Source organism: Zootoca vivipara, chromosome 2 (assembly GCF_963506605.1).
Source record: "Zootoca vivipara chromosome 2, rZooViv1.1, whole genome shotgun sequence".
NCBI classification, from domain to species: domain Eukaryota; kingdom Metazoa; phylum Chordata; class Lepidosauria; order Squamata; family Lacertidae; genus Zootoca; species Zootoca vivipara.
This window is the reverse complement of record NC_083277.1, coordinates 109212184-109224850: the sequence shown is the minus strand read 5'-3', so window position 1 is coordinate 109224850 and position 12667 is coordinate 109212184. Positions and strand designations below refer to the sequence as shown.

At 44.2% G+C, this 12667-nt stretch overlaps 1 protein-coding gene across 1 annotated transcript in view; it reads right to left on the bottom strand.

The window, feature by feature from the left end:
• The window catches only part of CA10 (carbonic anhydrase 10), a 320562-nt gene that overhangs the window by 24345 nt on the left and 283550 nt on the right, over window positions 1–12667 (bottom strand). The window contains exon 6 of the mRNA XM_035103821.2: window positions 646–741. Coding sequence (XP_034959712.1) covers window positions 646–741 — 96 coding nt within the window. The remainder of the gene's footprint in view (window positions 1–645; window positions 742–12667) is intronic.

Here is a 12667-nt window from a genome sequence, read left to right as displayed (position 1 = left end):
AGTCGTTTAATCATGCCCAACTCTTTGTGACCCCATGGACCAGAGCACGCCAGGCACTCCTGTCTTGCACTGCCTCCCGCAGTTTGGTCAGACTCCTGTTGGTAGCTTCGAGAACACTGTCCAACCATCTCGTCCTCTGTCGTCCCCTTCTCCTTGTGCGCCCTCCATCTTTCCCAACATCAGGGTCTTTTCCAGGGAGTCTTCTCTTCTCATGAGGTGGCCAAAGTATTGGAGCCTCAGCTTCACAATCTGTCCTTCCAGTGAGCACACGGGGCTGATTTCCTTCAGAATGGATAGGTTTGATCTTCTTGCAGTCCATGAGACTCTCAAGAGTCTCCTCAAGCACCATAATTCAAAAGCATCAATTCTTCGGCGATCAGCCTTCTTTATGGTCCAGCTCTCACCATACCTTAGGTATGGCGTGCAGCTTTGAGGTGCAAACAGCTACTAAAGCAATCTACCAGCTACTAAAGCAATCTACATAGGCTGGAACCCTGTACACACCTGAGCCTTACTTCTGTGTTGATATATATTGGGAATGCACTGGAAAAAGGTTTAAATTCGAGTAGCCACAAAAGCTCCTAATTTCTTACAACCATCTGAAAGGAATGAAACTCAACACAGATGAAATCGTACTATACTTACTTTCATAAATATAGAAACTACCACCAAGCCATTGGGACTTTTTGCAGCTTCTGTAACATTTGTGTACAACTCATGGTTATAGTGGATTAGTTGAACCTAAGGATAGAGGGGAAAGCAAATAATAAATACTGGAGAATCAAACCCGCTGCTGTCTTTCAAAATGACAAATATCCTTTTTGGAAATTCAGATTTGTTTGCAATGTGATCTCCTACCCAGCTCGTAAATTTCATAATAGCACTCCCCCCCCTTTTATCCTGGAGATTTTGCAGCCCGCGTAATTTTAATAATTGCAGTGACCATCTGGCTTCTACTGGCGCTGCACCAGTTGTTCCTCCTCTCTATTGTCAATAAGTGAATTTAACACATTAAGATGCAAAATGCACCAGAGAGGTCGGCACCGTTCTGCCGCTTGCCATAGCAATTTGCCGCCGTAGCCCAGTAGTGTGTCTGTTTTTCAGCATCCCAATCTGCAAAGGATGGAGAGCTGGAGATGGGCCCTTTGCAAAATCATGAGAGGTAGAAGCTGACCTAAGCATTTAAATTGCAGGTGGTTAAGGTTTTGCGATAGCAATGCAGGATGAACAACTGAAAGCAATGCTCAGAACTTAACCCAGGCTTCAAAACTGTGCCTAACAGCCAAAGCTATACCCCTTGTCACATGCCATGTGGAATACAACCCACCAATCGTCTCGCAGGAACTATGCATGCTCCACACACAATCCACATCCCCCCCCCACCAAAAAAAACCAATGCTCAGGGGAAAGGTACCCTGCAGGCCCCAATATATATTGAAACATGCAAAAGGGCTACTTTGGTTCTCTGGGATGCAAATTATGCAGCTGCGATACCATGTAATTATTTCTGAATACAGAGATTCTCCACCATCACCACCTTTGGGTAGGGACTGCCCATAATACTAGGCTATGTGAAGATATATTGCACGCTTCAAAAAGTGAAGATCCAGGCAGGAAAGTTATTGAGCTTTTTTGTTTTGTTTTGTTCGTTTTCCACCAATTTCCAGACACTGCTTGAGGCTGCAGTATTCTGGATATGTCCAGGAAATTTTGGACATATGGCCACCCAGCTTTAAAAAACCCCCTGTAGGTTGCTAAAAGCGTGCACGATTTTGGCAGAGGGGTCTTAATCACTGGAATCCTTTATCAAGGAGCTCCTAGCCATTTACCTTTCAAATTGGTATTCTTCCTGTGCGTATCTCCTGCCTTCTGCTTTCCCACCAAGACCTTTCATTTAAAAACCACTCTTTACTTTGTAAACCCAATTCTTCATTGCAAAGCCTTTTGGGGGAAAGGGGGTTGCCTTGCTTCCAACACAATAAAATGCATCATGGTGAGTAACCGCTACCAGCACCACCAAGAAGGAAAGCCGGAACATACGAAGCACACGCTGTCAACCATTTGAGTGGGATTAAATATGTAGATTGTTAAATGGTAATTGCCTGCAACTTGTGGGCACTACAGCAATGGATTCATCAAAAAACATTGAGAAAAATGGAAGCTCTGGACGGAACAAATAAAGAGGCAAACATATTAGTTAGGTTTAGTTAGCAAATTGGGCGAGAAAACATACCAGATGTTGTGAGAGAAGGCCGTGTTGACTGCCATTGTTATAACTTCATAATGAAATGTGGAGAAATAGACTGGAGCAGAACCCCCGACATTCAGATTATATACTTAATCTTATAAATCAGGACAAAAGTGACGCGACTTATCAATGCAGTAGTGGTCAGTGGGGTGGGAAGGCAGGTTGGCGTTGCTCACCAGCCTTCTGGACACGGAGCATTGCTGCCAATTCCTGAGAAAGGCAAGGTGAACGGAGTGGGGTGCAGTCCGGGCATGGCACTATGAGCATCCGATTGGCTCTGCTAGCAGGTCTGCACCACCGCTTCCACTCCCCCTCTCCGGAAACAGCAGCGGTGTCCACAAGGCAGGTGAGCAATGCCGCTCTGCCTGCGCCGCCCCCACCAACTGTTGCCATTGGCATCCATCTGGCTCGAGAGGCAATGGAGTGAACCTCCAGGGGTGAAGTCAAACCGCTGCATCAGCAGAACTGAAGTGACCTCCCCAGGATGCAAGCCTGGGCAGTGTGTATGGAGGGCCTGGGTTGCCCTGATGATAAGACCCTCCCCGCTTGGTCTCTCTGATGTGGTCCAAAGGGAAGCAGAGCAATACGTTTGGCACCAGCTGCGCTGCAGGAGTTGCTGGCAGGAGGGGGGCAAGACGCCATCCAACCGTCTTTAGGACTTCCACTCTGGAATTGTGTAGGTGCCCTTTATCTTGGGTTGCCTTGGGAAATCTGCAGCCCACCTTGTCATTCATGGGCTTTCCTGTATGTGTTTTGGGGACAGCTGAGATAACACCTTTGGTTCCAGCTGGTCCAAGTTCACAAGCAAGGAGCCCAAAGCTTGAGGAAGCATCATTTCCAGCACGCAATAAAAAAGTGGCAACAGCATGCAGTCCTGAAAGGCACCAGCCACTGTCTCGTGCAGTCTGCAGAGTTGAACCCAGCATCTCTTGCCACACTGAACTCCTCTTGGAACATGTGACTGTGTAGCAAAATCACCCATTGGGTCATGTGACTGGGTGGTGAAATGCTTTGTATCTAATACTTTTCGCTAGAGAAGTCTGACTATGGCTTGGGTAGTAAAGAGCGCTATGTAGAACTTCAATTTAATTGCTAAAGAGAGAAAAAGAATGTCTAAAGCAGGCAGATTTTTAATAGGAAGGTCAACATGGTTGGTGCGCTGTATTAATTTATCTTAGTTTATAACCCATCAGAGGAGAAAAATAATGCTTGACCTTTTTTTTAATGTTTGACACAGTAGGTTATTTTTTCAAGCAAGCAAACAAACTAAACTGGACAGAAGTAAAAATGTCAAAGGCAATGAAGTCATCTACAGAGTTTTGACAGCCAGCAGAGCTGGAGGAAGCATTAGTACAATCCTATTGTGGTCTGTCTTCTAAAAGGCCTTGTAAAGAATTAATGAGATTTCCCACTAAATGGTGACAAGAGGGCACAGGCTCATTAGCCATGTCTTTATGATTTTATTGTACTTTTTATTATTATTATAACATCTTAAGACTTCGGGATTGTGCCCCTGTTGGCATTTTTTTGGACTCGGTAGCAAAGGGTTTCATCTCACTCCAGAAGCCAAGGACAGTCAAGGAGTTCAGGAAGAAGGAGGTGATGATCTTTGGCTTGCTGGATTTTCCTCTCGGCTAACTCTCAGAGATGGCGTTATCCACGTTGCTTCAAGGAAAGGAGCTGCGATTATAAGGCATAATGAGCCCAAAAGGGTTGTGGACAGTGTTCAGCTCCTGATTCTGTAATTGTGAGGCCATCTGTGTAACAAACAAATGCTGGATATGCACTCCTGAAAGAAGGGTTTGTGCGATCAATATAATAACTATATTTATTATTATTATTATCATTATTATTATTATTATTATTATTATTATTACCCTGCCCATCTGGCTGGGTTTTCCCATGGCTACATCGAAGTCTAACAACACTCATGAGAGAGGTTTTCACTGAGATGCTACTACAACTAATGGGATTGGGGCACACATTATGAGGGACGAACGAGTTCCCAGCCCTGTGGTTTACTTCACAGCTCCCAAGAAGAGTATGAAGCGGTGGCCTCATGGGAGTCATGATAACTTGATAGAACTTGATAGACACCCTGTGCCTGAGGTTGCCCACCTCTGGTCTAAAGTCTGTGCCACCTTTTACCGTTTGATCCAGTGAAGATATCATGCAGGTATATTACACCAGCATTTTCTGTGGTTGCTCTGAACATTTATTGGGAATCCAGTGTTCTAGGCTCAACATATTTGGATATGTGAATAGTTCCCAGGAACTGGGACATTTATATACAATGCAGTTTATACAAAATGTTCTAAGAATCTTTCAGCCCTTTCAACACTCCTGGGTTTTTCCATGGTCCCCCCATTCCCTCCTCTGAAAAAAGTACAACATAAGAATGCATGTTTGGGGCACAATATAACTGCATGTGAATGTCCGAGAAATTTAGTATGACCTACATGTCCTCTAGCCCTTCCTAGCTTGGAAAAGTTAATATAGTGAATGCAGTATTATGCAATCATATTAATCGAGGTATTTATGAGTAGGCAGTAAGTAATTATCCTCACTCCAGAGATGTTCCAAATAATTCATGTGATCAAGGTTTAACTAAATTGTGATCCACTTTGGCTCCCCAGATTGTAGGCTCCCGATTCTCCTACCCTTCTGTGTACTTAACTTCTTGTTGATTTTTTGGCTGAATTAATTAAATACATCAGCCATTTTAATAATAAAATTGACTTAAAATCTCATGGCAAGTAGATTTAAACACCATTTATAATGAAAGGCCAACTACTTTAAATCAACTTAGCAGATGGGGATTGTAACAACTCCTATTTCATTACAGCTGGAGTAATTCATGGCATTAAAATGGCTGTTTGTAAAATAAATGGGCCACAAGAGATAGGAGGGAGAGGGAGGGAGAGAGAGAGAGGGAGAGAGAGAGAATCAGGATGCTGTGGTAATGGGGAGGTATAGGAACAAAGAGAACCATCAGTCTTTGATCTTATTGCTTCCTACTACCTTGGGTCAGAGAGGAAGAGAAAGGATGTTGAAAGAAGAAAGACAGGGAGCAAGAAGAAATGGAGGTTGTAGGAAGAAGAATCACTCAAAATGAAAGGGTGTGTCTTTGAGTATGTGAGAATGAAGGGATGAGGGAGGGGCTGGACTACGTGGTAGGTTGCCTACAGCAGAGGAGGAAATAGTCCATAGAACTGGTAGTTTTGGTGCACAAATGATCAAGCTACTGGGAAATTATCCAGGACCAGTTGGTATGTGTGGCGAGCCAACCATCTGGAGAATGGACCCCAAGTTTTTGTTCCATCTCGGCATAAACCCAATATAATTTCATGCGGTGGGCATTTCACAAGATGAAGGTGGAGAAACAAGTGTTAAGAGCTCTGAAATGGCAAACCTTTGAGCTCCCAGCCTAAAATGACTTTTAAGACCCTCAAAGCCTCATAGGAAGTAACTTCATAGGAAGTAACTCATAGGAAGTAACTGCGGTAACTGAAGTGGGATGCATGCTCCGTGCAGACAATTCCCTTCGGGAACATCCTGACCACTACTGGCTGGTCCGTCTTGACTACTGGGTCTCAAATGGACTTAATGAGCTGACAGATGCCGGTTCACTGAAATTCAAGTGTAGCAGAGCTGCTTCATAAGAATGGGGGAAATTTATAATTTATCTTAAAAAAACATTGTAAGCAGTTAAAATCGTTAGTAGGATTGGAATATCACTTGTAGTGTAATGGTGAATTTTGGACATAATGGAGTAAAAGATTTGGATTATCATAAAAGATGCAGGAGGAAATGATTAACAATAGGACCCACAAAGGGATGGAGGGAGGTACCGTATATGGGAATTTATGGAATTCTCTTTTTGTTTTGTTCGGCAATTTGTTGTAAATTTTAAAATCTGAAAATTATATAAAAATAAAAATAAAAGCTGCTCTGCTACCTTCTGGAGAAACAGTAGATATTACTGGGCTTGTGAAATTTGTGTGAACTGCAGATTTGCTTTTAAGTCTTTAATTTTTTTATTCAGTCTGCCATACATTTTAGCATCGCTCCCTTGCCACTGTGTTTTACTGTCATGTTCTTGATTTTAACCACAAAGGCAGATCATGTGATGGTGAGTAATTTCTGCTACCCATGGAGCACCCCTTCTGTATCTCCTCCTCCTTTTATCTAATTGACATGTAAATTCAGGCCAGGGATACTACAGCCAGAGTCTTATGTGGGCCACGAGAAATCTGACATGTGGCCCTAGGAACCTGTCAGACAAGAGACAGTAAGAAATGACCCCTGTAGGACCTCAGGTGTTTTGGCGTTTAAGTTGTGGGTACAGGCGAACTCATGCCATTTTTATTGGGGGGGGGGGGCGCAGCTCCATGACTGGTTCCTCAGCTTAGCACTAAAAAAGGCCTTGGTTGGGCAATCAGAAAGCTATTTCTGTGTTTCCCTTCTTTTGGTAAAACAGGCATTAGCATTTGAAATAAATATCTTTAAAAGATCCTGTGTGGCTGCTTTGCTTTGTAGAGTCACCTCAAGAGCTCTATCTAAATGGCTTGAGACCCAACGCTTGGTTTGTCATCAATCTCCCCTGCTGTTCCTAACACAGCTATGATCAGTGGAGACACTCAGCCTGACAAACGCTTGATTTAAAAGAGAAGGCGCTGATGGCAAAGTGTGCTCTGCCTCGAGGTCGCTTGTTTGTCTCAATATAGTTTGTATTAACAGTAAGTGCCTTGACAGGTATGTCTATTTGGAGAATGCCTCTGGTTATTAAATTGATGCATTTTAAACTACGGCGGAGTTTGAACCATGCATTTAAACCTGGGCATGTGCAGGTTAACTGCAGGGTGAAGTCTGGGCATTAAAAAAAATCTTGCACAGGAGTTTGGGGCCTCCATGCCCCACTCCCTCCCTCCCTCCCTCCTTTTTATTATTATTTATTAAATTTGTATACCACCCTATACTCACAGGTCTCAGCACACTTACAACATAAAATCACAAAATACATAATAAAAGCAAAATACCCCCCCCCCCCTCGTTCACTCCTGCGTAATTAGCTTCTCCTTCTCTGTCTCTGGCTACAAATGGATATACTTCAATAAATTGGTTGCCAACATAAATGCAAGAGACTATCTAGGTGGTTGCTTTGTCTGACCGCACTGTTCTTCAAGACCTAATGCTGGTTATGGAGTTACCAGAGCTGGAGGGGGTATTACGTCCCCCAATTCCGCAGATCCTGTCTTGGGTGAGGCCTCAGGGGCAGAATCTACATATATATGAAAATGCTTTTTGAAAAACATTTAAAAATATATATGGAATTTGCCATTAGCTCACTACCGCCATCTTGTGTCACATTTATATAATGCACTTAAAACGTTCTATTTGCAGCTGTATAGCTGAGCCCAGGCATTCCATCTGGTTGTCCATTTATTCCCCGTGTCTTGCTCATGCTGTGGTCCATGATTCCTCAGGAGGCCTCCATGTCTACTTCCATCTCTGGAAGCCTTGACAGGTCTTGACAGTTTATTGGGGGTATCCAGACCATAAGTAAGTCTCTGAACGGTTGAGACGCAATTCTGACCGGCTGTTTAAATTGTTGAATTGACATTTTATACAACCGTGACAATGCATTTAGGTGTATGAAAATCACAGGTGGACACTAGTCTGAAATGTGAACCTTTTCTCAAAACTTGCACTTTATCCCTTACCTAGCTTGAAAGTTTCTGAGGCTTACAAAACCGAGAAGCTGAAAATATGGATACCTACTGGATAAATAAGTTCCTTCCAGTATGAAATATCTTTGGGAGCGGGAACTAGGTTTTTTTTTTGCTTAGGAAACTCTGTGAAGCACCATATGCGTTAATGGTATATTACTATTACTAACTATAACCACTGTTAGGGCACCAATCATTTTACTAAGTCCTTGCAAATATTAGTTTGAACTTCATTTGTGTAATACCTACAGTCATTCCTCATGATACGTCCGCTTCATGTTGCGTCTTTTCAGGTTACGGACGCACCAAACCCGGAAGTCCCGGAATGGGTTACGGCACGTCCGTAACCTGAGAGCATGCGCAGAAGCGCTAAATCGTGCTTTGTGCATGTGCAGAAGCGCCACAGCCTTCATGTTGCGAACAGGCCACCGGAATGAGGTACCACTGTACTGCACATTTTCAAGGGAGAATTAGAAAGAGCAGATCATAGCTATAGGGAGCTCCCCCTCCCCATAATTTAGCACTGAGAGCAAGAGCATTGTTTACAGTGAAGACTGCAGAGAAAAATCCCCTTTCAGTTCTGGTTTTGAGCTTCCAAGCCCTTGTTATAAGCTATTGATTTTCTTTGGAAGATTCCCTTTGTAAGATTAATTTGCTACAGAACAACTGAGCCTTCTTTGCTTCCCTTGAGAAAAAAGCCTTCCCCCCCCCCGTTCTTTCTTTCAGGGAGAGGGTTAGAATTAAGATTAATTACTCTTATTTTAGCTGACAATTTTTTTAAAAAACAACAACAGAATGCATCCTGGTTCCATCTCCAAAGACTGCATGTTTGAGACACAGCAGTTTTGAGCAATCCAAATAAAGAGGAGACTTACTAAGAGTAATCTATAGTATGGTTTTTCCTATTACTAAAGCAAGAATTCAGCAGGTCAGTAAGGGGAAACTCTCATTCTGTAGCAAAGCAGCATAGTTCTGCCTGGCAACAGAAACAAAATTTGGAATATGACAGTGGAAAATGGTGCCTAACAGAAGGTGGAAACAGGTAGAGGCTTTAAAAAAAGGGGGGGGGATGAAGGTGAATACATGATGTCCCTATTCATTTCCTTTGTCTCTGGCCAAACAGCTTTGAAGATGTTTGAACAGCTACAAAAACCCATGATCGGAGCTGATATTATGCTGAGCCCAGGGCTTTCCCCCCCAGCTGGAACTCATTTCTGGCACCTCTCAGGTGGATGCCATTGCCATTATAAGAGAACAAGGGAGGTGTTCATGGAGAGTTCCAGCCCCTCTTTTTCTAGAAAAATGGCACTGAATGAATCTAAACACCAAGGGCCATTTTGCTTCCATCTGAAATAACTACATTGCCCGTCTCCGGTCTACCAACAAACCAGCTGAATTGAGAGTCAGTGTAGTGATTAGAGGAATGGACTGGGAGCTGGAAGACCATGGTTCAAAATCCCACTTGGCAACGAAACTCATTGGGTGACCTCAGACTGGCCGCTATCCCTCAGCCTTACCTACCTTCACAGGGTGGTCGCAGAAACAAACCACAAAGCGAGAATGCATGTAGGCCATCTTGTGCTCCTTGGAGGAAAGGTGAGATAGAAATGTGATCCTAATAAGGCCCTTTCTGTCGTAGTCTTGTTTCTGAGCAACAATGTGCAAAGCTCAGTGGAGTGGGAGGCCAGCCAACCAGAAAAGTCTTTCAGGTGTACTTGCCTCAAGGCAGAATCAGGTCCAGTCCTAGGATCGGGCAAACAGCAACCCACATGGTCAGTCTGTCCAGGGCTCAGGGAATCCAGTGATCATGGGGTCAAGTGTCACGACGAGCAGGAAGCAGCGAGGCAGGACCAGGAATTACAAGCATTCTTACCAGCATCTGACTGCTGCTGGAAGCTCTGCTTAAGAAGGCTGAAGCCAGCTGGTTCTCATCAATGCCTCCTCCTCTGTATCCTTGAAGGCTGATCAGCTGCAGGTGAGTCACTTCGCCTTCTCCCCCTTCAGGCTGCTGTTCAGCAGGTGAAGCTGACTCCTGGCCCATGACAAAACTCCCCCTTGCCAAATTTCTTCTGTCCCACATTGGTGTTATTAGCAAACCACAGGGCTGGGAACTCATGCTTGCCTCGTAAGCTGCCTCATAATAAATAAACAGAACAAAGTTCCATTGCTGTCAGACAGGGAGCATAGCTGTGGCAAAGCACACGGGGGGGGGGTCCTGGTTCAATTCCTAGTTTCTCCAGCCAGAAGGAACAGGTGGCAGGGATAGGCTACTGCTTCAGACCCCAGAAAGCTGCTGACCAGAAGGTTATATGCAGGCGAAGGTTATATGTTTGCTTGCTTGCAGCTCGGATGGGGGAAGATACATAAGCCTCTCTGTTGTGGCAGCTGCCTCACTGGGGACTCTCTCATTGCACACCTAGGGGTAGCTGAGAGACGTAGGACTGATGGACATGCCATTTCCTAACTTGTAAGTGTACTTTTGACAATGAAGAGTAAATTCCCCACTTTGGACATTCTTGCCTGACAGCGATGTGACCAAACAGATGGCCACTGGAAAGGAACAGTTAAACAAAAGGTTTTCACTGAAAACCGATCATTTCTCTCGGACAGAAAGAAACAAAACCATTGTTTGAAATCTCTCCTTCCCATGCTATTTGGGAAAGTTTCTTTAAAAAAGGTTTACCGATCCTTTCAAAAACTGAAAGAAATACTGTCATTAAATGAAGAGGGCTCACCACACAACTGTTTCACAAACAGTAAAAAGATTATTATTATTATTATTAAAAAAATGTGTAATAGGTTGCATTAGGACTTCTTTTTTTAAGTTCTTCAAGGCTGTTTGCTTTCCCCCTTGAGTGCTGAAGCACACGTGAAACATGTTTTGTTTTGAAGCAATGACATTCCTGTTGCAGCAAGAATTATAATGCAATTCCCAGGAGATGTAAACAGATGAGCCAAGCCAGTGGGAAAAACACACACAGAGAGAACTTGATTTAGTTGGAAATCCCTCCCTCCCTTCTAAATACAGCGGTTAGTTAATTCCGGTTCAGATATTCATAATTTCTTTATATGATTCATCCTGACTGTGCCCCTATTTTATACTGCCCCCACTGTCAGTGGGATCCCTCAGCAGGACCCAAAGTGTTTCATGGACGGAAAGCACCTTTCTGCTGCTAAAAGCCTGGATCCAGCCCAACTTGTTGAAAATGCAAGAGCAAGAATACGATGCCTTTTAAAAAAAAATCATCTTGAAGGTTCAGAGCTGAGATTTGAATCGGGCATTTGTGTGATGCACAAAAGTAAGCTATAGGACTATAGAGGAGTTCGGGTACTAAAGAAACAATCAGCTGGTTATTGTTTCTCCGTGTTTTGATTTTGTAAACCACTCTGCAACCAAGTCTGGTGAAGGACAGCACACACCTATCACGGCGTTCTGCAGAAGGGGGCAACCTGAAGACACCATCCTCAGGGCCGTCTTAAGCGCCCCTGGCGCCGTGGAGCTACGGATCCCTCCGGCGCCCCCGCCCCGTTTCCCAGCGCGGTGGGCGGGCGGGTGGGCACAGTGCGCAGTGCGGCTGCCACAGGTGCTGCTGCGCAGCGGGCGGGCAGGCACAGCGCGGTTGTCTGTGCCGCAGCTGCGCGTCGAACTGGCGGACCGGCTGGCCAGCGGGCGGGCGCAGCTCGCGGCGCCCTCCTGGCGGGCCGGCGCCGTGGTGCCCTGCGCCACCGGGGGTCTACCTAGAGCCGGCCCTGACCATCCTATCACGTTTTCTGTGACAGTTTGCTTTTCTTAGTGCAGAAAACATTGATCTGATGTGTAGATCCTATTCTACTTAATTCAAGAGGGTTCTGGAAGCTTCTATGTGTGAAAGAAACAAGCAGAAGGTTCATGATGTTTGGGTTATTCCTTCAGAGAAGCTGAGTACAGCTGGCTTAAACTGGTTCTGTTATCTCTCCTGTCAAGTTCATGCTGACTATAAAAGTAAGGCCAGAAGGAGCCTGGGTTTCACTTTCTCTTTCTATCTCTCTTCCTTCTGGTGTTGGCGTTCTGTATATTGTGTTATGGGTTAGTCTTATTATAAGTTATTATAAGTTTAAGTTAAGTCTGCTGCAACTGGATTTCTTATGCACATTGCCAATCCTGAATGTATTGGATTTGTGACCATTATGCTCATTTGCCTTCAGTAGCAGCAAAGCTCTGCTGGATGAAGTATCAATTGCCTCTGGTCTATTTTGGGGGAATCCTGCAACCTGTTTAAGTTTTTACTCTGCTAACTATACGTTCGAATCTGCTCTGGATCAATATTGAGTAGAATTCCATGACAGTCTGCTCCACGTGATGTTGGAATTGAACCTTCAGTGTGGCAGCACCTGCCTTTTGGAACTTCCTCCTACTTGCTTTATATACCTTTTTATTATATTGTAGATTGCTTTGGGACGCCAAGCTGTAAGCTATTCATAAGCGAAAATAACAAGAACAATACAGATTGAATAGCAAAAAGTGACACAGATCTCTCTCCACACACTCACATTACAAAGTAGGGTTTAAAAAATAAATAGAAATTATGATGGGTGGGCAAGGGGGCTTGGCAAGCACTGTGAGAGATGTCTGAGAGTTCTGGGTTCTACTTGTACTTTATTGGTGACAAGGACGCTGCGCATAACTGGAGCACAGATAGGAAGCCCAAGC